Source organism: Panthera onca, chromosome C2 (genome assembly GCF_046562875.1).
Source record: "Panthera onca isolate mPanOnc1 chromosome C2, mPanOnc1 haplotype 2, whole genome shotgun sequence".
Classification (NCBI taxonomy): Eukaryota; Metazoa; Chordata; class Mammalia; order Carnivora; family Felidae; genus Panthera; species Panthera onca.
The window spans coordinates 75540955-75568048 of record NC_138347.1 but is presented as its reverse complement, the minus strand read 5'-3'; the positions used below and the strand labels follow the sequence as shown (position 1 = coordinate 75568048).

Sequence of the window (27094 nt, the reverse complement as noted above, 5' to 3'; positions counted from 1 at the left end):
AGTAATAAATAAAAACCAAAAAAACAAATAAATATCTCTTTGTGCCTAGTCCCAGAAACTTCCGTGAGACTGCAGCCTGTAGGGAAACTATAAGACACCTGCCCAGGCCAGGCCCTGCCTGCCCAAGCCATCCAGTATATCACAGGATGACAAAGAAACATGGCTAAAAACAGTTTCTAGAGGCTTGTTCCAGGGAGGCGCAAGCCCAAGCCAAACTGTTACCCCTCCAAAAGGAATAGAGGAACAAAAAAAACCCTATATACCCAAAGGACCAAAACTTGAAAAGTGTTCCGTGGATTATTTGCAAAATGTACATGACAGTAAAACATTACGGTAAAAGTTTTCACACCCACACTCTACCATTCCTAAAACTAAATCCAGTCCTATGGAAAGACTTCAGATCCTAAACACCTACATCCAGAGAGGTGGCCCTCAGTTTAATAAGAGAAAATAATAAAAATGCTGCTCAGTCAATAAGAAACCCAAATAATCCAAAATTTGACGTCAGAAATGTCTTTTCTGTGAAAGGTGGATTTTAAGAAATAAGAAATGTCTAATGCGATTTCTGAAACTACAGCTCATCAGAAAAACAATTCTTTTCACTTTTCTTTATTCCCTGAGGACACAAAAACAAGAGCAACTTTTTCTTGACATAGTTTGGTGCTTCTGGAAAAACACATCCTTGGAATAAGTAACCAAAGCATGTTCCTGCCTTTGTCACAGGAGACGTATCCTCATACCTCTAACCTCATATTCTCATACCACATACCCCCAAATATGTAAAAGTGACTTGTTAATGGCAAAGTAATGTGCAAACAAGCAGGAATCTCATGGTTGTGTAGTTTATTTTCACAGATCACAGTCGTCAGGGGAAATTCCCATCAGAGATAAAAGAATGAAGATTTTTTTTCCTAATGTTTTCAACTCTCTAGACTTGGAGAGATCATGATTTGAATGAACCTTGAACATTCAAGACACCAGAGAAACAAAAAGCTTGCACTTGTCCTTTAAAGAAAGCCAGGGTTTTAGAGGGTGGCAGAGTTGGCTTTTAATGCCTGATGGCGCAGGATGACAAAAAGTAAACCTGAGCCTCCTGCATGATGGTTTTCCAGGTACTGAAAACGTCTGACGTGGTCTGGTTTGTGAGCAATGATTACAGAAAAAACCTTATCTATAAAGTTAACAGTTGGCATGCCATGCCTCTTCCTGACCGCACAGGTACAAACTCATAAATTCTGAAAGCCACGAAGCCAAGTGATTGTGCTATCTTGCGAAAACCTTTGAAACGCGTGAATTTCAGCAAAAATGATATATAGTGTGAGGACAGGTCATGAAGTCACAATGGCCACCCTTGTGTCATCCGTAGCAGGTGGTTACTGATATAGGATGCACATGCCTCTTAGAAGTCCCTAAATATCACATCCAGGCAGAGCAGTGGAGAGAAAGCAGAAAGGCAATTTTAAAGTATTAGTAAAAATTCAAAGATTGTCTTGAGAGGAGGAAAATGACAGTGACATGCTCAAAGTTCTTATATTTTTAGAGATAATTTTCATCATTTTTCTTCACAGCTTATCTCAAAAAACAAGACCACCACTCAGCAGACGAAACCAGAGATCTATTTAGAATACAAAACACACATCATCTCTTCCAACTTGCCTAAAGTTCTTCTGGAAGCTTCCTGCTCCAATTAATTTGGTGCACCCTTTTATCTCAAATAAGTAAGTAGATCCTGTGCTGTGATATTCCTAAACTAGCTCACTCTCCAACAAAGGCAGCTCAGTTTTGGCCGCAATAAACATCTATCTCCTGCCCACCACACACCCACACTGGGAGATACCAGCACCAGGTGGACACCCCACAGCCAGCACTTATCACAAACCATTCCTGTCTCTCTAGACTTCCACTTCCTTTCCATGACAATAAGGGTCACTATTTTTCTTTGGTACCAAGTCCATGTCAGGTATCGTGCTAAGAATGTTTTATACTTGGGGCACCTGGGTGCTCAGTCGGTTGAGTGTCCGACTTTGGCTCAGGTCATGATCTCGCAGTTCATGAGTTCAAGTCCCGCATCAAGCTCTCTGCTGTCAGTGTGGAGACCACTTCGGATCCTCTGTCTCCCTCTCTCTGCACCTCCCCCACTCTCTCTCTCTCTCTCTCTCTCTCTCTCAAAAATAAATAAAAAACAGTTAAAACATAAAATGGTTAATTTAAAAAAAGAATGCTTTTTACTGAATTTAAGCCTCAAAAACAGCCAATGAATTGCCATGAGAATCAAGGAAGTTAAGACTCATGCCAACAGTTAGATAGGAAAAGGCAACCCAGGGAGATTAAGACCAAGGCCTCTCCAACTCCAGTGTCCTTGCTCTTTCCACATCTTTACATAGAGAAAGTGATGAGCCTGATGACTGCAAAGGGCCCTTCCAGATCTGACATATTATTTCCAATAGTTTAATCCCAAGGTCCAGAATTCCATGTGTCTGAACTCATCTAGCCCCTGCCTAATCATCTGCCTGTGGCATGCTCTGGATGAGACAGGCCAGGGATGAGAGCAACAGACCAGCTCTGGCCCTTGTAGGAGTTTGCTTCTGTCCATCCAGCACCTCACACACAGCCCGGGGCTCTGCGGCCTCTGTCACCTGCCTGTCGGCACACCTGCCAGCTCTCCATTGCCTTCATCCAAGAACACAGATCACCCCCCAGGCTGTGTCCAGGAGAAAGTTTTAGAAAACAGTCTAAACTAAAAACTGCAAGCTAATATATGACACTCTGCTTGATGTTTTATGTGCACTAGCTCAGTAAGGTCTCAAAAACCCCCATGTCTATTTATTTATTTATTCACTTAGCCAGCATAAATATGAGCACCTTTTCTACAGCAGGCACTGTACTAGGTGCTGGGAAATAACATTAGCCACATTTTTATATACCTATGGAAAAGGAGAGGTAAGTGCCTCATCGAGTAAGGTACAAAGTGGCGGAGAGCAAAGATTTAAATGTCTGTCATAAGCTTGAAATGATGATAAGGTGATAATGCTCCCAAAACATCTCCAATAACTTACTGGCTCAATACCCAATAATATATAAAGTGCTTTCACATACATTACCTCATTTAACTCATCAAATCTATGGTTTGTTTTAAAGAAAATACTGTTTTCTCATATTCCCAGATGCTGACTAGGACAATAAAAGTAATTTTATCAAGAGTAGGTCTAAGTATATCTTTTAACTTTTGATGAGTCATAGACCTTCAAGCATAGGGACAGAGCCTTTCTTTCCTTAAATAATAGATTAAGCCTAATGTACCCATCTGCCCAAAAAGTATCATGAGAAATGGTCAGCTCACAAATAGCAAATATTCTATTACCAAACTAAGACTATTTCTAAGCCAGTAACTTTAATTCAATTCAACATACACTTCTTAAATTTCTTCTGTATGCCCAAATGTATTTATTTTTCTATCTTACATAAGGTATACATTCCTAGGTATCACAGTCTGATAGTTAGGCAGGCGATGGAGAAAGAAGATGGGGTGGGGGTGGGGGATGAAGGTCATTTTCAGTCTAAAGGGAGTGGTTTGGTGCTGGTAGGTGGATAAGCAAATCCTGTCTTGTCACAGTTTTTCACAAGAAATCCCAAATGTGGATTTTTTTTCTATAGTCACCTAAATTTTTATTTATTTATTTTTAAATGTTAATTCATTTTTGAGAGACAGAAAAGACACAGCATTAGCAGGGGAGGGGCAGAGAGAGAGGGACACACAGAATCCAAAGCAGGCTCCAGGCTCTGAGCTGTCAGCACAGAGCCCAACATGGGGCCCAAGCCCACGGACCGCAAGACCATAACCCAAGCCAAAGTTCGGATGCTCAGCTGACTAGGCCACCCAGGCACCACTATAGTCACCTGAATTTTTAGAGGCTGTCACCTAACTCAATTTCATATTTGTTTTTAATACAATCAGGGTCAACTATGATAGGTCTACCTGCTAAATTCAGGCTGCAGGCAGCTGACGTGTAACATCTTGATTAGCAAAACCAGTGTTATAGGAGAGTAAGGAAAGCATCATAAGAGGGATTGTTTCCAGATCAGCAAGAGAAAAGCAAAATGGAGATGCTGTAAGTGGACTGTGAAACCAGAAAGGATGATAGGAGTTTCCCGCCTGCAGAACATTTTCCAGGGCCTCCCTCACAGGGAGTGTGCCACCAAACGAGGTTCTGAATGGGCATTACTTAACATAGCACCTGGCTCCTAGGATACAGTCAATGCTTTTAGTCCTGCTTTTATTCCTAGTAGCACAGAAATAGCTCAGATGGGGCTGTCGCATGAGCTGTGTTACCTTTGGCAAGCTAACATCTCTGTGCCTTGCTTTCCTCATCTGTACACTGGGCTGGCATAGGCAAGCTTCAATAAATGCCAGCTGTTATTATTGCTATAGAGGTGGTGGAAGCCTTCCCAGAGTCAAATGTGATAAATGAGAAAAGAAAAGCTCCAAAGGCTATGAAGACAAGCCAAATGTTTAGCAAAGTATTTTTGAACAGTTTAATTTGATTTTAGGCATATTACTTAACCCATCGGCACCTTAATTGCTTGGTAGGATATAAAAACACAAAACCACTTCCCTAAGAGAGTTTGGGGGAAAATGTTCTTTGTACGTGCTAATGTGTCCAACAAGCATAACAATTATCAGACCAAATATTAAGTGTAAAATTTCTGTTCCACGAAACACACGTCTAAGGGTGCCCAGAAGCACATGGGAAAATGGCATTCTCTTTTTGCTCACACTTCAGGAACTGTGTCATCACCCCCGATTGCTTGGCATTTGTCCATCCATCATCAGCTTCCAAAGTGCTTTCACACCCAACAGGCTCTCTGCTCCTCACACCCACCAGTGACAGAGAGTTCAGATAGCTGTGTCCCTGCTTTCCAAACGAAGACTTAGAAGCAGGGTCTCTAACCCAAAGCATATGCCCATGTATCACCTTCTCCACCTGCATGCAGTAAGTAGCATGTGACTGCGAGGAAGAAAGGCTTAGAAAAATCTTAATTTAGGAGTCTGCCGAATTCTTTTTAATTTTGAGTCATTACTTATTAATATGACCAGTGTAGGCAGACTGAGGGTTAGTATTACAGCAAATGAAAAGCAGAGAGTAGCTCTCTAATTACCCTAATGTTTCTAATAGCGTTACACAATGGGCATAGAATTATGTACAGAGAGGGGGGTAAAAATTGCATTAGACACCTCTGAACCTCTGAAACTGTATTATTTGGAACCTTTGCAAATGAGCAGGAAGTCTTTTAAAAAGATAAGATGAAGTCTGCATTTGGTGACCTACTTTAATTTGTACAAAAATATTTGGCTGTCACCTTCAGTATAAACTGCCTTCTTGGTGCCTTCCATGGTGCAGCCAGGGTCCACTGAGCTTGTAGCCCTGAGCTTCTGTACCAGTAATAGCAACAGGGGCCAGCTCACCAACCTCTGACAGGGGCCACACTTCCCTGGAGTGCAAGGAGTCGCCCTTCAGGGAGCCACAGGAGGGGACCTGGGCTTCCCCGTGAGTATTGTGATGTGGCGCTATGACTTCCCCAAATGAGAACAGAAACCGCTCTCCATACAGTCCCTGCAAAAATACCTGCCCCCAAACCAACTACCTTGGCAAATCTCCACATCTATCCCAGAAATGTCAAAAGTACAGCTACTCGTTGCAAGTTTCCGGTATCAATGACTTACAGAATCCTAAAATCATAGACTCGGGCAACCCAATTTCCCCATTTATAGATGGGAAAGGGAGTGCTAGAGAGGGTAAGTGACTTCCTGAAGACAACACAGTAAGCAAGAGAGCAACGTCTCAAATGCCTGTGGTATCACAGGATAATCTTCCACTTCTTGAAACAACTGGGAAGCATCCCTAGCAATTCTTGGCCTTGTTGAGGCAGGAGTGGCTGCCCCTTCCTCAGAGACCAACCCAGGCTCTTCTGTCCCCCACCGGTTTTCCAGTAGAGCCTTGTCTCCCCAGCTTTATGCGCAGCCCTCTACCTGGCTCCCCCTGAAGATAAGTACATCTCTCATCTCGGAGATCTCTACCTCTCATAACAGCAGAGAGACAATGGGTAATAGAAGCAACAAACCCAAGAACATTTAAAAGCTGCCAGAACCTTACAAACTTGTTGTCCATGGCCCATAATGTTGTCACATTTCTTTTCTGAAGAAGTTACTAGAGCTTCCGCTTCTATTCCTGAAAGCGGAGATGAGGCTCCACCCCTCCATTCCTTAAGAAGCCATCTTCCCCTGCCCACCCAGCACCTGGCCCTCCATCTCCCACTTGGGTCGCAGGAGCTAGCATTTTGAGGAATGGTACAACTGTTTCACAGGGCAGTTCTCCCTCAAGGGAAAGACTTCCCTTCCAGCTTTTTCTCACCTAATCACAACACAAAAAGTTAAGAGTAGTAACAAAAGCAAGCATTCATAAGAAATCTCCTCTTTGACCCCTCAGGAAACATTCCCAAGGCCTTTTCAGTCTCTGCAGGATCCTTTTGGGTGTCCAACTCATCATCAACTCCAAGTTCACTCTCCACAAAACCAGCCAGTCATCAATTCCTGGAGGCTGCGTGACGGGTAGGTGAATGGGGTACCTGCTAGGGCATCTCTGCATGGCCCCCACTTCTCAAGAAACCTGGAGGAGGAGTCTCTTCTTAATACTCTTACATCTGGTCCAGGGCCCTTCTCCTTCATTTCACCAGCAGATGCCCAACCTCTAGCGCCACCCTAAATTCTTAAAAGTATCAGTGCAATCTTAAACTCCTATGCAGACTTTTGAGTGTGCATGCTACATTCTCTCATACCTGAGCATATACCCCAGTCATCTCCAGGTCAGGTCTCCCCTAAATTATCTTCCTCTCCCTCTCTTTGGGGTAAAAATTGATAGAAATATCAAATTTTAAACCTCAACTTTATTTCACTTACTTTAATCCAGGCAGCCGATCACTGTGGAATGGGGGTGGGAGGGGTGGGAGGAGAGGGCTCTGTTCCCCTCCCAAAGGCCCTGTGAGCTGGGTTTATAGAGTGGCTGGAGTAAGCATCCAGTTTGGCCAATCCTACCCTCTTCAAAACATCTGGAAAACCATTAAAGGCAGAAGAAATCTCTTTAAGTTTCCTGGAAAATCTACTTTTGTTTATTTACAAAGCTTAAAAAAAAAAAAAATCACTAGGAGCTCCATTCTACCTTCCCAAGAGAATGTTGAGCCAAAATGTTTGCACAAAGAATCACAGTACACTTTTATTGAGACAACTTTATGCTAGTTCTCTGTTCACGGGCTGACCCACTAATCTTATTTCAAGGAGGAAAAAAAGGATTTTCAGAAAAAAAAAAAAAAAAAGGACAAGAAGGGCAATTTCATGTACAGGCACACTGTTTTCTGTGCTTCCCTTTATTGCACTTTGCACCTATTACCCTTTTTTTTTTTAAACAAATTGAAGGTTTGGGGCCACCCTGTACCAAGCAAGTCTATGGGCACCATGTTTCCAACAGTATCTGCTCACTTCGTGTCTCTGTGTCACATTTTGGCAATTCTTGCAGTATTTCAAACCTTTTCTGTATTACTCTATTTGTTATGATGACGTGTGATCTGTCACTTCCACTCCCTGAAAGCTCAGACGCGGGTTGGCATTGTTTAGCAAGGAGGTATTTCTAAACTGAGGTATGTGCATTGTTTTGTTTTTTTTTTTTAGACATACTGCTTAACTGCACACTTAGACTTCAGTATAGCATAAACGGAATTTTCTATGCATTGGGAAAACCAAATAATTCATTTAACTTGCTTTATTACGATACTCACTTTATTACAGTAGTCTAGCCCTGAACCTGCAACATCTCTGAGGTGGGCCTGCATAAAATTAAAAGATAAAACATGTTCTTTGATCCCTGTTTTATTAACAAAGAAACAGGCTCAGAAAGTTTGCCCAGCGTCACACAGCTATCCCATAACAGACTCAGGTTTGCCCGACCCCAAAACACCATTCTTTTCTTTCCACTACACCACCCTGCTTCATGTAATCCCAGAGACTGACACTCCTGTTTATTTCCTCTTTTGTGGCATTGATGCCTACTGTCCCTTGCAGATCCAGAAGGACAAAAGCACTGGATTGTTCCTTTCAAAGAGTGAAATTTAATGCATAACCACACATCTTGCCTACAAGGACGATGTCACTGAAAACCAAATCCTCCATGCTAGCCTGGTATCCTGTTAGCATTTCAGAATATTAGCAGCACCACGGTTGGCCAGTTACTGAGTATCTCAATAGGCAATAATGCAACCACAATTCTTTGATATTTGGAGTTCAACTTTGAGGTGTCTTGGGTGTCACTGCAGGAGCTTGGGTATGGCTTTGGGACCCCCACCCCTCTGCAGGAGCAGAGGACGTGGGATAAAAGGAAGAGAAGTGCTCCAGACAGGCCAGGGGTAAAAAAAATGGGAGAGAGAAAGAGGGGAGAACCGAGAGCTCCCTTCTCATATTTCTGAAGTGAACAGCAAGGTGCAATAATAGATGATAAATCCCTCCATGAGACAGAGGCAGAGACAAGGAAAGAGAACATGGGGGACTTAATAACAAACATGTCCCATTATACTACCAGACCAAACAAAACTGGGGGGCCCAGGAGGTGTTTCTCAAATTGGTAACAGACGACAAAACTGAGGCTCAGATTGCATATCTTGTTCAAGGTCAGCAAGCTAGTCAGTAACAGCAAGGGGACAAGGATCCAGGCTTCCTGACTCCTGACCCAGGGCCCTTCCTATTCACAAGCTTCTGCAGACACCTGACAGGAGGCCTCCTTCCTTTAGGGGAGAGGTCACCAGGTTTCCAGGTCCCATTTTACGGGCAACTTGCTCTATAGCCATAGACATAGGTGAGCACCATGACATACAGAAGGAAATGTAGCACTTCTTTCTTTTTTTTTTAAGTTTTTCAATTTTTTTTTTTAATTTTTGACAGAGAGAGTGACAGAGTGTGAGCAGGGGAGAGGCAGAGAGAGACAGAAACACAGAATCTGAAGCAGGCTCTAGGCTCTGAGCTGTCAGCACAGAGCCCAACACGGGGCTCGAACTTGTGAACCATGAGATCATGACCGGAGCCAAAGTCGGATGCTTAACTGACTAAGCCACCCAGGTGCCCCAGAAGAGTGGCACTTCTAATTCTTTTTTTTTTTTTTTTTAGTAATGTTTATTTGTTTTTGAGAGAGAGAGAGAGAGAGGCAGGCAGAGAGAGAGGCAGGCAGAGAGAGAGGGAGACACAGAATCTGAAGCAGGCTCCAGGCTCTGAGCTGTCAGTACAGAGCCCAACATGGGGCTCAAACTCACAAACCGTGAGATCATGACCTGAGCCAAAGTTGGACGCTCAACCGACTGAGCCACCCAGGAGCCCCAGAAGTGTGGCACTTCTAAAGGAGTCACTTACTGGTCAGTACCAGGTGATTATGGCCATATGGTAAATAAGGCCCAGTCCCTCTAATTTTTCAAGTTGAAAATCTGATTTTGTGAAAAATCTCCCAGCTTTTAAATGTTTGCTCTAAATTTTTAAAAACACTACACTGCTCAAATAAAACATATATACAGAGAAACATAAGCTCCCAGGTAACCAGTTCTAAATCTCATGCAAATGTAAAATAAAGAGCCAGACTAAATGGCTAGTTCCTGAGAGAGCACAGAAGCATGGAGTTATTGGTACTATAAATCCATATGCCCACCAAGCACTTGCTCTAATGCATACACACCAGTATTTTTCAAATACATGTAGATGTTATTACAAAAAAATTCAATGCAATTTCCACGGTTAACTAAATCCACTGTAGCTTTCCATAACTACTCATTTTTCCCCAATGAACTGACAGTAAAAATATAACCACTCCCATTTAAACCTTCATAATTTATGTCACAGGATTAAAAAAAAAAAAGACCCTCATGTTTAGAACAGGTTGGAAATGATTGGACTACATAATTTCTAAAGTCCACATGTTTGTAATTCCAAGTCTACATGCTGCAGAGAGGTGGGAGACTGGGGAAGGAAGACAAACCCCCTCACCACACCAAGGTACGTACTCAGAACTCACCACACACGTGGCCATCATCATGAACTTATCATGAACTGTCTACCACCTAACTGCTAGGACAAAGGAAGAATAGCCAACACCACCACCAATATTTATGGAGCCCCCCCCACACACACATAATTTATTGAACAATTATAATTCAGGCAAGTGAAAAAAATAACAGATAACCAGAGACGATCATCAAGCTTTCATGGCAGTGGGAAAAGTCAGACATCAGTCATAAATCACTGCTAGTTCATAACTGACCAGTGCAGCCAAGAAGCCCGAGAAGCTAGGAGGCCAGTTTAAGAGAACTTGGCCAGTTCTGGGCTGGCCTGAAAGGCCTCCCTAAGAAGTGCTGATTTGACTGAGCTGAGATCTTATGGGTAACAGAAGTTCATGAGCTGTGTGGGCATCTGGTGGGAGGGATGGGACATTCCAGCAAAGGGCCTCAGTGGGTGGTGATGTGATATTTCCTAAGAACTGAAAGGTCAATGTGACTGAAACCAAGTCAGTGAAGACGTCTGAGGTTTGAGATGAGGTGAAAGAGGCCATAGGAGACAGGGCACTGAGGCCTTCTAGTTCCATTCAGAATGTCTGGGTTTTTCCTTTAAGAGGGAACGCAAAGTTGGTACCTCACACAGGGCCTACCTTACAGCAAGTGTACAGGAAATAAACAGTAAAACTGGCAGGGGATGAAGCCAGAGACATGAGCAGCTGGGTCCCCAAAGGCCCTGTGAAATACACTTGAGCAGTGTGAACTCCATGTGAAGAATCATGGGCTGCCCTGGAGGGATTTAGGCATATTGTAAAGATGACTCAGCTTCCAAGAATGGATTCTTCTTGGAATCATTCTTCTCCAGAATGGATTCGAAACATGCAAGATTAGAAACAGAAAACCTAGTGTGCAGATTATTGCAGTAATCCAGGAAACAGATGGTGGTCGCCCCGACTTAGGGTGGCGACAACGGGAATGGACAGAAGGAAGTGAGGGCTTAAAGGAGGAGGCAGAATGGGCAAGCCTCAGTTCCTTTCCAGCTCTGGGATGGGGGGTCAGTGGGGGAAGAGTGGGGAACTCAGGAGGACTCTCAAGCTCCTGTCTTTGGCACTTGGGTCAACAGTGGTGTGGCTGACTGAGAAGCTGGTTTGGAGCACAACTTCACTTTGAACGCTCAGTCTGTGGCACCTCTGGGCCACCCAGGGGGAGCTGTCAAAGAGGCAGTAAAAAGTTCCAGGCTGGGACACTGGCAGTAGCAGAGACAAAAAATTGCACTGTGAGACAGATCAAAGAAAGTGAGGGAGGAAGAGACAGAAGCAGTCACCAAGGGTTAAAAAGCATTCAAGTCTGTCCCTTACACGGAAAACAGAAAAAGGAGCAAACTAGCAAGAGTATGTTGTCACAGAAGCCATGGGAAGAGAGGTTAGGGGAGAAAGGTCAGCGACGTCAAACTGGAGAAGGAATGACAAATCACAGCAATATGCCCTGCTTTGTTCTGGTTTTTCCTTCAGGACTTTGATCATAATATGTACATTTCTTTTTTCATTGTCCAGCTCCTCCAAAGACTTGTGTCAACAATGTGAAGGGTTGTTCCGCACTGTATTTCTACTGCCTAGCAGAGGGGCTATTGCTGAGGTCCTTCAAGGTCTCTGTTGAAAAAATAGAGGATGCACACACGAATGTGTAACAAAGAGAACCTGCAGATGAAGGAGGCAGGAATAATCTCTAGGGCCTCAGCCAAAGCAGCCCGCAGACAGAATGGGATCCAAGAGACAGGGACAGGGGTTGGTTGGTCTTGAATGACAAAAATACTGAATAAAATCGTTTCCCATCAGTCCTCTCTTCCCCAAGAATTAGACATTATAAAACCCTTTCCCAGGGTGCGTCAGTGGCTCAGTCATCAAGCATCTGACTTTGGCTCAGGTCATGATCTCACGGTTCATGAGTTCAAGTTCCACATCAGGTAAGCACAAGCCCCACATCAGGTGAGCCCCACTTCTCTCTCTATCTCCCTCTGCTCCTCCTGGGAGTCTCACTCTCTCTGCTCCTAGGTCACTGGCTCCTTCTCTCTCTCAAAACAACAACAACAACAACAACAACAACAACAACAAAATCCTTTCCCATGAGTTGCTACATTGTGCAGATGTGTTCACCAATCTGGGGTACTTCCATTGACTTCCATTGCCACGGATATTCTACTGTGTGAAAGCCATGAGTAAGTAGGTTGGGAATGGAGCTTCTCTAAGGATTCTAATCCAATCTCCTGTATCATGAGCACTAGCATCTCAAGAAGTTGTTTCATCCCAATGACTGACCTTGCAGCATGATGCCGATGATAAAGACAAGCCAATGCACAAACACCTGTGCTTACAAAGCAGGGAAACTGGGCAAAGTGATTTACTTGAACACTTTTCAAAAACAGTCACAACACTGAAGAGGCAGATGCCTTGGGCCACATAAAATCCAATTCAATTTATAAGTTTTGATTTCAAATTTTGTCAAGGGTACCTTTGGCATCTGTCTTTCACTGAAAAAAGATCTGCTCCCCATTCTCCCCACAACGATAGACTACATTAACTATGTCCTAATTAAATGCTCTAAATCTGGAACGAAACCCACTGGGGGGGGGGGGGGTGGAAGTGGAAGAGAGAGAGGAAAAAGCCTTCATAAAACTGCCCTAATTTACTTAGTATCAAGGGCCTAGTTGACCTTTACACAGCTTTAAATCAATCACTTAACTGGGACACGCCTTCTTTCTTTCAAAACGGAGAGACTGTGGAGATGATGAGATGTAATACAAAGGACTTTCAATAAACATAAACCACAAGCCTCAAAGGAATGTTTGTCCTGAGTGCTGCCAAGGAAGGCCTAATGATGGAATGACAAGACTCTGGACCAGGAACCAGAAGAACCATATAAGCCACTGGCTTGCAGGGTAACACAATCACCATCTTCTCCACCTTACCCACCACGCTCTTCCTTCCGTCCACCCCTCAGTGTTTGGCACCACCTCACGTCTAGATACCAGCAATTAACACAGAGCCTGGGAAAGCAAGGCTACTTGTGTTTTGGAGAGGTACAAGGAGGGAAGGAGCCGGGTTCCTGGGTTGGAATGGAGCCCCCATGGCCAGCTTGTGCAAGTGACTTACCTACAGTGGTTTCCTTATCAATAAAGTCGCAACAGGAATAGTACCCTCATCACAAGACTGCTGTGAGGATTAAAGGGGTTAATGATTATAAAGCATTTGGAACAATCTGTGTCCAACAGCGGGGACATATTTCCCAACCACCACCATTTGGGCCTTGAGCAAGTCACTGTCCACCATGGGGTAAAATTTCCCCACCAGGAAAATGCTGGGGTGGGTGAACTGATCTCAGGAAGATCCCCACTGGCTTAACTCGTCTGTAATTCTTTGAATCCTATTACAACTCTAAATCCTCCTAAGGCTCTGAGCCCCCAGTCCAGCAGCAGGGAGGGACAGTAGTTGGTGGCTCTCCTTCAGGTCCCAAGATGGCATCCTCGCCCCTGGAGCTGCACCTCCCCCCAAGCATAGGCTGGCCCAGAGTCCTGCGGTCAGTCCACCCAGCCAGCCCCTCCCTTCCTATACATACAGGATGTTCAGAGATGAACGTGTTCACCATGAGGCTCACAGCTGTGGAGACAGCACAGGTGTGAGAAAAGGACACACTTCACAGGAAAGAAACTGGACAGGGAGAGACAAGGAACAATCAAAAGACAAAGGCAAACACGACAGACCAGAAATACACTGTGCCTGTGAGGTTATTTATTTAGCATCCTTCACCTAATAGCAATTAAGAGACCTTCAAATGATACAAGGTGGCTCTGGGGCAAGGGAATACTCTGTGCCTAAAGCACAGCCCTCTCAGTGCCTCACCCTCCCTTCAAACCGAGGCAGACCCTTCCTCAGGAGCAAAGGCTACTGAGTGACCCATCTCAGGGGTAAGCACCTTTCTCAGGAACCAGTCACTTGTTGGACACTTACCTAACCTCCACTCTGCCCAAAAGTAAAATCAGTGTCAAGATGATTAAGTCTCCTCTCCTTTATGGGCCTCCATTTCCACTTCTGTAAAATGGGGGAGGGAGGAACTCAGGCCAGCTAATTTCTAAGTTTCCTAGCAGCATTAGTTAAAACTGTAATATCCCAACAGTGATTTCCATTTTGCAGAAGGAAAGGGTTTTTGTTTGTTTGTTTAATGAAATACAAAAGAAGGTTCGTAATGATTTGCTGCTCTCTGCCTGAAGCTAGATTTTTGGGGTTCAAATCCTGACTCTACCAGTAACTCTGTGACATTGGGCAAAAATTTAGCCTCTCTGTGCTTTAGAATGCTCATCAGAAAATAAGAATAGGAAGAATAACCTTTCTTCATAGGTTTGTTATTAGGACTAACTAAGTTAACACACATGAAGTATAAAGTATTTAGAACTGTGCCTGGAACTCGGTAAAAAATTATTTCAGTGTGATTATTATTTTCAAAGTTATACAGTGTTTCTGCTCAAAGGGAAAATTTATTTGGGAGACAGTATACTAGGACTAACACCAACACACACACACACACACACACACACACACACACACACACACAGCAGGTGGACAGGTCACCTGGGGTCTAGTCAAGATTCTGCCCCCAAACTAGCTACAGGCTATGGATGAACTACTGCCCCTCCCTGGGCCTCAGTTTCCAGAGCAGACAGCGCATGAATTTCTCTGAAAGTATTCAGATCAGAGGTGATACACTGGCAGCCACAGTGTACTATTTGACCTCCAGTTTTAAACTGCATGATGTTCCTTTAATATTTGATTCTAATCTCAATATTTAAAAATCTGGAGATTTCATGTAAAAATCCAGATCCATCACCGGGTGTCTTAAAACTTCCAAAGTCTGATCGGTCCTGGCTCCCCAGCGTTGGTTCTTGAATTATGGACTCTGGGCCAGCAGCAGCTGCATCGCCTGGAAACTTAGTAGAAATGCCTTTCTCAGGCCGGATCCCAGACCTACTGTGGGAGAAACTCTGGGAGGGGGGCGGGCAATCTGGGAGGGGGGCGGGCAATGACAGGCCAGGCAGGCATCTAGGGGCAGCGCCGCCCCCCCACCCTTAGACAAGAGGCTGAGTGTGATCCCATACCCCTGTGCACCACCCTGCACCCCAGCATCCCTGATTCGGAGACCAAGGACCAAGGTCCAAAGGCCCACCAGCCCTGATCTGGAGGGACCACCCCTTCTCACGGGAGGGTCAGGAGTCCCTCAGGCACCGTGCACCGTTAGGGCTGCGTTGTTCCAAATCCAAAACAGAGCCTTTCTGAAAGCAGGCTGTGCACACCAAGGGCACAGCTGAAAGAACAAACTGTTGAGTTCCCTTTATTAATCACAACCCAATCCGCACAAGCAGCTGCTATGAAGAACAGCTGTGGCTGCTAACAGGGTGATCTTGAAGCCGCCTAGAAAGTGCTTACAAGTTGAAGACCCATAACAGGCACGTGCAGACCCATAACAGGCACGTCCGTTGGCTGGGTTCCTCCTCCTGACCCTGCAAGGCCTCCCTGGTGCAGAAATCCTACCCCCTCCACATCCTGAGACACAAGGGGGTGGGGGCAGGGGGAAAGGTTTTTAGAATTAGCATAATACAAAGAATCTGGGGGTGAGTTGCCAAGGCCTCGAGGTGGATCCCACCTGAACCATTTAATGGCCGTGAATTACTTAACTTCTCTCGAACATGGGTTTCATGGGTTTCTTCCTACGTTAAAATAGACACACAAAAAACACCTACTTCAGAGGGTTGTTGTGAGCAGTCAAAATGAGATCATGCATATGGAAGTATCTTGTAAACTGTGGAGGACTAGATACATAGAAGTCTTATTATTAGCCCATGAAAACTGCAGTTTGACCCATAAATCATCTAATATAGGACTCACTGTTTCTAGCCTACGCTATCAGAGGTGAAATCAGAGAATCTACACAACTACAAAGGGCCTTTTGAGGACCTGTAATCCAACCTTTCTACATTGTCCCCCTCCCCCTAATCCCTGAATACGGAAAGCAAGTGCCTAGCCAAAGGGCGGGTCCACCTGGAAAAACCTCTCTACCTGTAGGAAGCTCCCTACATTCCAAGGTGGGCAACCCATTCTTTCCACCTCAGGCCTAATCTGAACAGAGACCAGTCCTCCTTGCAGAGGCCAGATCAGACTTGCTATAATTTAAGCAGCCTTGAAAACTGCTTTCCAATTTACCCCCACCTAAGGGTCTCTGCACATGCTGTTCTGTTTACCTAGAATACTCCTTTACATAGGCTTGCTTTGGATGGTCGGCTCCTTCTTATCTTTCCATTTCAAATGTCTCTGCTTCACAGAGCTCTACTCTCCGACTCTTCACTCCATCCCACCCAGTTATACCCTCCGTCATAACATACTGTTCCTCTTTAATAGCGCGCATCCCTATTTACTGGCATGCTTAAATCTTGCTGAATCCCCCAGAGAACATCAGTCCCACGGAGGCAGTGACCTCGCTTCTCTTACTCACCACTCTGTGCACTTACATAGTAATTGCACTACAGTAATTAACACTAGGACACGGTAGGCACTCCTGCATATGTTGAATGAATTTATGAATGAATGCTTACACCATTCAATATACCCTGTAGATATTCAAACACTAGTTAGAAGAAACAAAAATCTAAGCAAAACTTATACCACCTCCTATTGCTGACTTAACTTACAAACAGTAATCATGTCTTCTTGTGTTCAGGAAAAAATATTTTAAAAAGACAAATTGAACAACAGCTCCCAGTGTTAGCTTTGTTCATAGGGACGCTGTACCTAGTTATCTGTCTCTTTATCTTTTGCAGAGGGCATTTATGAAAAGACACTTAAGTGGATAAAAAAACAGCTATTTCCTAGACAGAGCCTCACAGAACAGCATAATTACAAATGTCCTTAAAGAGATTACTCAGCTGGTAAGTACTCAGCCAGGTCTGTTGTGAACACTGTCACGGACCCTAAGAACCAGTTGCGCAAGGCCTAACAATCAGACCTGGAGAATGTATACCCATGGGGCATGTACTTACCCATTCCCATCTCAGCAATCTCACTATATATCCTTGGCCCAAGGGGAGAGCAGAAAAGCCCAGAGAAGAATGAAAATGGCTACCCTTGCCCTTGTCTGACTCACCCTTGCCCTTGTCAGACTCACCCCAGAACCCCTAGATGTCTAAAGGTAGGAATGCACACGAGCTCTTTGTAGACCGTGTGCTATAACAAAAAAACACTTGAGATCTGGGTTGAGTCCTGTTCTACAACTTACGCTAGGACCTCCAACTAAGTGATAACACCTTCCAGAGTCTCAGGACCCCAATCTGTAAATGAGGGCTAATACTTCCTACACAACCATTCTCAAAGGACTGTTCAGAGAATAATACTATACCACATCAAATATGAATATGTACTGTAATCTATAAAGCACTGCCCTATGGTTAAATTATTATGGATGGCAAATAATGGCCGTTTATAATAAAGAATTGCTAGAGAGGCGCCTGGGTGGCTCAGTCAGTTAAGCATCCGACATCAGCTCAGGTCATGATCTCACAATTTGTGAGTTCGAGCTCCATGCTCAGGCTCTGTGCTGACAGCTAGAGCCTGGAGCCTACTTCGGATTCTGTGTCCCGCTCTCTCTCTCTACCCCTCCCCTGCTCATGCTCTGTCTCTGTCTCAAAAATAAATAAACATTAAAAAAAAATAAAAAATAAAGAATTGCTAGAAATTGGCATCCAGACATCTGGAGGTTGACTGATAAGCATAGGAAACACCTTCCTGGGAAAGAGGACTTACACCCCTCTCTGCATTTTGTAAAGCCCCAAAGGCAGGCATACAGGTGTTCCATGACTACCCCAGATGGCTGTGGAAGAACAGTCAGGGTCTACAGAGAAAGGGACATTCCCACAACTCACTGTTTGCTGCTTCTGTTCAATAAGCTACAGCCATCAGTTGGGACACTTCTTAAATTGCCCTGCAATCAGTCTTAAGGCTACTATTCTTGGAATCTAGAAAAATAGCTTTTCTAGATTTTCTCCTACTAAATAAAAAGATTAGATCAAGATTTCCTTGACTCCAGAAAAGATGATTTAGCATGGCTTTACAGGAGGGAAGATTCAGAGACAATGTCAGAAAGTGTTCACTCCTTGAAGCTTCACACAGAAATCAAATCACTTAACACTCTGCGAGCACCTACTGTGTACCTGACGCCACTGAATGCTGCAAAGATAAATAAGCCTTGGATTCTTTAACCTAGCATGGGGAAGAACATGCTGAGGGCTATAAAAGGGGACCAGGTGTTAGGAGAACACAAAGGCAAGGTAAATTGTCTTCTCCTTGGAGACTTTTAGGAAAGCTTCATGAGTCAAGTGGCATTGGAGCTGGAGCTGGAAGAAGAAGACAAAGCAGAGGTAAAGTGTCATTGCTTAGAATCCGAGACTCTTGGGGCACCTGGGTGGCTCAGTCAGTTAAGCATCCAACTCTTGATTTTGGCTCAGGTCCCAATCTCAAGGTTCTTGAGATCAAGCCCCATGTCGGGCTCTGCACTAAAAGCAGAGCCTGCTTGGGATTCTCTCTCTTGATCTCTCTCTCTCTCACTCCCCCACTCTCCCTCTCTCTTCTTGCCCCTCCCCTGCTTGCATGCATGCTCTCTATCTCAAAATAAGTAAATAAACTTTAAAAAAAAGGAGCTAAAACTCTTAACTGTCTCTGTGACACAGATTATCTTGACAAGCTGGTGAAGCCTATGGACACCTGCAAAAATAGTATATTTAGATGAAAATGATAAAATTACATAAGGCTTTAAAGAAAATCTCTCTCTCTCTCTCCCTGTGTGTATGTATATATATAACATATATACATATATATATATATATTTTTTTTTTTTGAGAGAGAGAGAGAGAGCAAGAGTTGGGGAGAGGGGTAGAGGGAAAGAGAGGGAGGGAGAGAAAGAGAGAGCATGTACAAAGGAGGGGCAGAGGAAGAAAGAGAATCCCAAGCAGGCCCCATGCTCAGTGTAGAGCTCGACACTGGAGCTCAATCTTATGACCCTGAGGTCATCAATATCATGACCCAAGCCAAAATCAAGAGCTGGATGCTCAACCGACTGAGCCACCCTGGTGCCCCTATAGAAAATCAATATTAAAGCACAAATATACATTTAAAAAGTAAATCTGTGATAGAGTACATGTGACTTTATTAATGCATTAAATAAAACCTAGCAGCAAGTCTAAGAGACACAATAATTTCAAAGCAGCGATAAACAATTTTTTGAGATATCTGCAAGGATTCTAACATGAAATGAAAATATCTGATTTCCATTAGCACGAAAGGAAAAAATAGAGGTACTGCTAATACCACTATGATCTATTACCTGCTTTTATAATGGAAGAAAATGCTATATTTCAGTTAGACATTAATAAAAATAAAGATGTAATTTTTTCCATTCAAGTTCACAGACTCTATGTTATTACTTCCATGGACCTAGATTAAGAAATCCTCATAGAGAAAACAGTCTAGGCAAAGGAAGGAAGTGAGAAATATGGGTAGTATTCTGTGACCACACAGAACATGCAAACACAAAGAGAGAAGATGGCAGTAAAAGGCAGGTAAAATCCTCACAAGTCGACAATGTCAAGGTTCAACGTCCCCAATTATTAAATCACAGAATGTGATTTAAGTTCTCAAACAGTATCTCCTGAAATAAAAGATGAATGAAGAAACTAGGAGAACATTTGTCCACAGGTTTTAGTTTAGAACTCCTTTTTCTAAAGTGTGGTCAGGGCACCTGGGTGGCTCAGTTGGTGAAGCGCGGACTCTTGACTTTGGCTCAGGTCATGATCTCATGTTCGTGAGTTCAAGCCCTGCATCGGACTCTGTGCTGATGGCACAGAGCATGTGTAGGATATTCTCTCTCTCTCTCTGCCCCTCTTCCATTTGCTATCTCTTTCAAAATAAAAAGAAATATTTTTTTTTTTAAAGTGTGGTAGATGACAGAATATGGATAAATTTACCCAGAGAAATCATGTATGCGTAAGATATAAGACTGTGTTCATGTAAGCATGAGTGGGTATAAGTGTGTGTATAAACATACATGTCTAGGGAAAAAGTGTATGTCAAAATATTAATAGTGATTCAAATTGAGGAATGATTTTAGTTTATTCTTTGTATATTATATAATTGGAAAAGGGGCAAAAAGAGGTTCCAGAGAGGTTAGGAGACTTACTCAGGGAAACACACATACTACACAGTACAAAACAGAGCCAGTACCAGAATTTAGAAACGTCCTTTGTTTGTCCTGCACAAAAGTTTTCAGATCCAGAAGTGAAGGCACTTGAACACAGGAGATAGCTATAATTATTAGCCCCAGCTTACACACTCAGAAATTGAGGCTCAGAATCTAAGTGACTTGCCCAAAGTCACACAGCAAATAACTGAATGAGTCAGGGCCAGCATCCAGGCCTCCTCCCACTCCTGACCATAGAGTGAGCAATGTCGTTGTCAAAAGCAAGGGTTTTGCAGCAGCCTGACTCCAGTGAAGTCCCAGCTATGCCACTTCCTTGTTGGTAAACTTGGGAAGTTCCCGAATTTTCCCCTGTAGTTCTTGACGTCAGAGGGTTATGGTGGCGATTCAGTGATACAATGATGGAAAGCCCTATCACAACCTCTCGTGCAGAGTGAACACCCTAATCATCTCAATCGCCATGCCTCCCTGCCTCTATCCCAAGTGGAAGGACTCCGTTTACAAGAATTAACAGGAGATATCCACCATTAGGCTCAGCAGCCTGGGTCTAGCCTCCAGTCAACTGGGATCATGTTCATTGTGCATAGGGGCAGCTCTGGTGGGTGGAAAATGAGTGGCATCAGGCCTCACACAGGACAGGATGTCAGAGTGCTGATCAGACAGTTTGGAGATCTCTAGGGATTCTGATTCAATAGGTCTGAAAGGGGACCAGAGATTCCAAATTGTTAAAAAAAAAAAAAAAAAAAGCTGCAGGAGAGTCTAAAGAGCTAATATTCAATAACAAGTTCTCAGTTTAACAAGAAAGAATCCAATATTTCTGTGTAAACATAAGGGGTCCAGTCTAATCACAAACGATGCATTAATCCAATAGGTAGCAGACAGAACAAGGCATCAAGGGAGACTCAGAAATCATCAACAGTTCTAGGGCTCCTCTGTCAAGGATGAAGGTCAGCAGTGCCCAGAACCACAGAGGGAGAACTGAAACCAACCCCAACGAGCAGCAAAGATAAATGGTCGGAGGGCTCTCCCTGACCTAGATGCCTAATACTTTCAGCACCAGAGCAGACTTCAAATATGATCTTGACTGTTACACCGATACAGCACATTAGTGACCAGAACTCTAAGGGACTTACCAAGACTTGGGGGCCCACAAAGCAACAGCAGAATAAACTCCCTCAATAAATACTGCTGGATATATTCATTAGGAGAAAAATGACATTCAAACACTGGAAAGATGGGGCTTCAAAAGGGTCTACTCTGAAGACACAGAAAGTACTTAAAAATATGATAGATCTGGCAGCAACTCAGAAGCACTACACTGTAGGATTCTCAGGTGGCTACAATGTATTTATGGACCTAAAAGGAGACAAGAGCCAGCAAACTACTTAACCACTTTCCTCCAGGTAGTGGGCAAAGGAGAAGAGGGAGGGGTCTCCAAGGGCCCATAGGAATTTCTCAAAGTCTCTACTCACTATGCTATCCCTCAGGACCCTGCATCCTGTTTGGCAAGCAGTATAACAATCAGCAAGTATATGTTAAATGCACAGGCATGATAATATTTATCCTCACAAAGTTTTTGGAAGAAAATAACACAAATTAATGGATTTATGCAAAGTAGTTAGCACCATGGCCAGAGCATGGTATGAACTTAAAAAATGGCAGTGCATGTTAGAATTAATCATGCCTTCTATAGCCAGAACCTATATTCTCCTCGGCTGCCTCTGACTGTGCTCCCTAGTTCTAATACCAACCTGCAGAAATAATTCCAGGTTAAGTTCACTAGATTTTTGAATAATGCCCATGTCTTTAAATAAACAATAAAATAATGTATACATTCATTTTCAGTTTACAAAGTGACTTCACATTCACACGCAATTCAGAAATGATTCATTACCGTTACCCATGTTTAGTAGACAAAAAATCTAAGACCACCCCACTAGCAAAGAGGCAGACTAGAACTATGACCAGAACTACAGATTTTAACATTTTATTATAATGGCCATTATTTTCTCAAACAGAAATTCAAACAAGTGACTTTATTATGGAATAAAATACTTGAACTCAGACTGTTCCAGAAATCAGCTCAGACGCTGCTTGGATCACCCTAACACTCTAGCTGAAATCAGAAACAAAATCTTAAAAGAAGAGGTAGCAATTTTTGTAAACAAAGCCTGTACTCTGCACTTAATGCATTTATTCTTAATAGTTTCTCCAGTAGAGAAAAGGAATATGTCTTATTAGAGGCAGGCTGTTGTGAGTTTGAGCATTATCAGTACCATTTATTAGCCATGAGACCCTAGATGTGTCTTAACCCTAGTAAATTTCAATACCCTCATCTGTGTAATGGGAAAGCAATACCTACTCCTACGACTGTGGGAAGTTCCTGGCCCTGAGAAGGCAATCAGTAAATGAGAGCTATTCTAATAACTATGCCATGGTATCTACCATTTGGACTGTAGGGTAAGTGACCACTTGGCTCCTTCCTGGCTTCTATAGGTCCTGCATACCTCCTGTTCTGCATCTGTTCAATGGGGACACAACCAGTCTCCATCCAACCTCACCAGGGAATGAAGATAACAAAAGAGCTAGCAGAGACATTATGCAAATACCAAATATTATTAAAACATTAATGAACTCTGGCAATTTCCCTGAATTTTGATAAATGGTGTTTATTATGCACTGCCAGCCTCTCACACAATCTGGGCTCTCAAATATTAACTAGATAATAACAGCAATCATTCTCCTAAAAGACCAAGGTGTAGAGAAATAAAGAGTGAGTCTAGATGATTCCAGCCAACATCTGCCTCAAAGGAATCAGAATCTCTGTACAAACACAGAATGTCAGGAAGATCACAGAGACCACAATGACCACCAACAGGCTCAGATCAACCCCAAGGCCTATTAAGAACCCTGCTTTGATAGGACAATGGACTTTCTTGGTGCTGACAGGTCACAGATTATGACAACTACCTACCACCACTATACTCTTCTGCATAAAGTTGCCTCCAAACTAGACAGAACAAAAACGGCCTGAGAAGGGGGCTAGGGTCCAGACTAACAATCTTATAGACAGAGAGAGGCTGTTCCCCCAGCTGCCTAAAACCAGAAGTAATGTTATCCACAGCTCCACTAAAGGTGCTTGCACCAAATTCCTCTACTGTTTCATTCTGTGTGAGGGGATAATGTTTTTAAACTGCTGACAATCCTCAGGTACAGCCAGCTCAGATAGAAGCAGAACAAAGCCAAGAGGAGTCACCCCCCCTCCAAAAAAAAACCTACCAGAAATAAGGGCCTGGTGCCACCCCAGTGACACCTTAACAAGCTGAGGGTCATTAAGACACCTCATTTGCATATTCATGAAAGACTCAAGGCTGTGTGGCAAGTGAAACAAAGTGCACAAAAAGAGATTTTGTTTTTTAAGCCAAGCGAAAATCCGCTTTAGAAAAAGTAAATCCACACGGGGACCCTGGCTGTCGCCAAACCTTCACTTGTCTAGAGCAGCCAGCACCTCATTAAAGGAAAGCAAGGAACTCACAAATGAATGCAGCACCACACACAGGCAAGCTCATTTGGCCATCTGCCTTCTAGTGTCCAGAGGGGCAAAAGGCTTAAATGACACTCTCCTGAATTTTCTCTCCTGCAGGTGGAAATAGCAAATTCCCAGGGGGGGCAAGAAAGCCTTCCCTTGCAAGGTCAACCGGATAAAAAGGAATAGAAGGGAATTTAGCTTACCTGTCAGCACAATGCCTCTGGTGACATTAAACACATGTATATATGAAGCACCCCAGAATCATTTACCCTTCACATCTGGGTGAAGGCTTTGCTAAATCAGTGTCTCCTCCATGGGGTTAGCAGAGAAGCTCCTAATGAGCAGGGTATAGTTAAACTTACCCCTCCCCACACCCACCCATTTTTTTGTTCCATGACTATTCTGAGTGATGGTGACCCACCACCTTTCTCTAGAAAACAGTCTAGAGCAGGAGACATCCGAATTGATGCGGGGGCTCTAACAACACAATGGCAGACTTCCATTATTTATGTCAAAGAGAAAGGCCATGATTAAGCAGCTGAAATCACTGCCCTGAGCCTTCTCTGCATATCCCCACCCTCCTGACAATCACTATACTTGTTTTCAGATCTGGAAGCTCACTCCCACCAGGTTAGGGAGTTGTTTAAAAAAGAAAAAAAAGGAAAGAAATACATTTAATTCATCTAAACAGTTGAATGGTCGAGTATCTCAATAGGGAGCTACACAATTTAGGATCCGCTTGGGCAGCCTGGAGCAAAGGGTGAAATCCACCCCCAAGTTTCCACAGACTTTCTCCAACTTCCCAAAGTGTTACTATTACCAGCCCCCCACACGTTCAATCTGTATTACCCCCGACTTGGACTTGGGCTCTGGGAGCAAGAAAACGAGAGAAGAAGGTACCCCATGATAGCACCAGCAACGACAGCCAGCCAGCTGACATCCAAGTAAATGGTAGCAGGAAGGCAAAAAGCGCTGTTTTCCTCAAGCCCTTTTTCAATAAAATTTTCCACGACCTGGAAAACTGGCTGAGGACGTATTTGTAGAGGGCACAGAGCCCCGTGTTAGGGCAGCGCCACACTCGAGTCCCAGTTCTGCAAAACGTTAACGGCCAGGCCACGTACTGCATGCCCCCAAGGTTGCACTGGTGGGGCTGCAAGCTACGTGGAAGGAAGCCCCCAACAGCGGACACTCACGCTATGTACCTCAGCAGTAATAATTCGAACGATAGGACACTTGAAGGGGGATTTGCTCTCCAGGTCGGCTTCATGATTACCCTTTACACACCATCCGACAATCTGTTGAGGGACCTGTTAGGTGCCCGGCTTGAGGGTGGGAGTAGCGGCATTATTCTAACCCCCGAGGTCTCCAGGATTCGAAACTAAGGGCGCCTCTCTGGACCAGCGCAGGGAAATTACACAAAGAGGAGGGGGCTGGCGCTTCTTGGGGTCCGAGCTCAGAGCCTTGTCATTTACGAGCTGGGAGTGAGGAATTCCGAGCTCTGCAAGAGCCCCGGAGAAGCACAGGAAATGCTTCCGAGCGCTTCAAAGGGAAGTCGATTTGCAAATCAAAGTTGCAGGAACTCCGGGCGCCCAGCCTACTCGAGCGGGTTACTAGGGAACACCCAACAAGTTTGGTCACCGGGGGCTTGGCATGACAGCGCCGCGCCGCAAGACTAGAGAAGCAACTTGTCGCTCGGGCGCGGAGCCAGAGCCCTGCGCGGTCTCCGCGCCCCAGGCTCTGGCCAGGACCCGAGAGTCGGCGTTCGGAAGGCGCAGGTCCGAACCTCCGGAGCCAAATCCCTTCATCGAAAGGCGCCTCGGGGTCTCACCTGGACCACGCGGTTTCCAGGGGCTTCCCCCCAACAGGGCGAGGTTTCACCACCAACTCTTCACCTGCCTACGAGCCCCTGGCCGGTGAGAAATTAACAAAAGAGCCAGCGAACGGGGTTAGAAGGGGACCCGGCGCAAAGTATACTAAGGAAGGCAGCTCGGCTTGCGGCGAGAAAGAAGGGAAGAGCGGAACAGGGATGGGTTCTACCACAGGCACCCGGCTCCGGGAAGGAAAGCCAGAAGGAGAGAGAGTGCGAGAAAGGGGGAATGGGTTCTCTACCCCTCTTCTCATCACACACAGACACACACACACACGCGCGCGCGCGCACACACCTCCCCCTTTTTCCTGCTTACCCAGCATGGAAAAGATGAAATCCTTGGCTGTGTGAATCTCCAGCGCTCTCTGGTCGTCGTATTCCCGCTGGTCGTGCTTCGTGAATTCTTGGATGAGTTTGTTCAATTCCTCCACCCGAGCTCCCGACCTGAAATCCAGCTCCGGGAACGTTGGCTTGTTGTTACAGCCCAGGGACGCTGCCTTGCTGGCGGTGGGAGCCGCCATCTTCATGCAAAACGCGCCGAGTAGCAGCTCCGCGGCGGCGGCAGCACCCACCCCCGCCCCCCACCCCGCCCCCCCCGGGCCTCCTCCCCTCGCCGGCTCCCTGGCTGCGGCCCCGGCCCGTGGGCGGGCTGGCGGGCGGGCGTCTGGGCGGGCGGTCCCGGCTCCGTGCGCTCCGGGCGTCCGGGCTTCGGCAGCAGCTGACTGCAGCGAGGGTGCGTGTGTGGCCCCGACACCCTTCCCTGCGGCCCCACGCGGGCCCCGATGCTGCAGATCCCTGCCCTCCCCTGGCCCCGGCTGGCAGAGGCGACAGTGGTCTTACAGCCAACCGGAGCTTCCCCCCGGAGCGAGGAAAGTGAAGTGGAAACAATGTGAAATTCACCAGCTCTGAAATCAACAAGCTGCCGGCTCCGGTGTTACGGAGCCAGCACCAGCGTCCCCATTTAAAGGGACAGCGCACCCAGTGGAAAGAAAAATAAATAAATGACAGAGGTCTGCGCGCCTATGCCACTTGCCAATCTGTACTCAAGCAGACGTGAGAGTTGTGGACTATTCTTTCCCTACCTCCACCCCCTTTGGGGGCAGGGCTTGCCAAGCTCATTCAAGGAGGGGGGAGTCTTCCTCTGTCTGATTTTAAGGGCGGTGTTCTGAAGGAGGACATCTCATTGGGAGCATTTCCATCTCAAAATCCCCAATGCCTTTAGGTGGTGAAGGAAACTGCCTTAAGGAATAAATAAGAAACCAATCTTCTGCCCTTTTCTGCACAGATTGAGAAACATGATAGAATTAAACGTATCCAAAAAGTGCCCCCACGTGCCA

At 44.8% G+C, this 27094-nt stretch overlaps 1 protein-coding gene across 1 annotated transcript in view; it reads right to left on the bottom strand.

Annotated features, from left to right (window-relative positions):
* Positions 1 to 26806, bottom strand: part of MB21D2 (Mab-21 domain containing 2) — a 113400-nt gene extending 86594 nt beyond the window's left edge. The window contains exon 1 of the mRNA XM_078453128.2: positions 26074 to 26806. Within this exon, the coding sequence (XP_078309254.1) occupies positions 26074 to 26284 (211 nt within the window). The 5' untranslated portion in view covers positions 26285 to 26806. The remainder of the gene's footprint in view (positions 1 to 26073) is intronic.
* Positions 26807 to 27094: the final 288 nt, after the last annotated feature.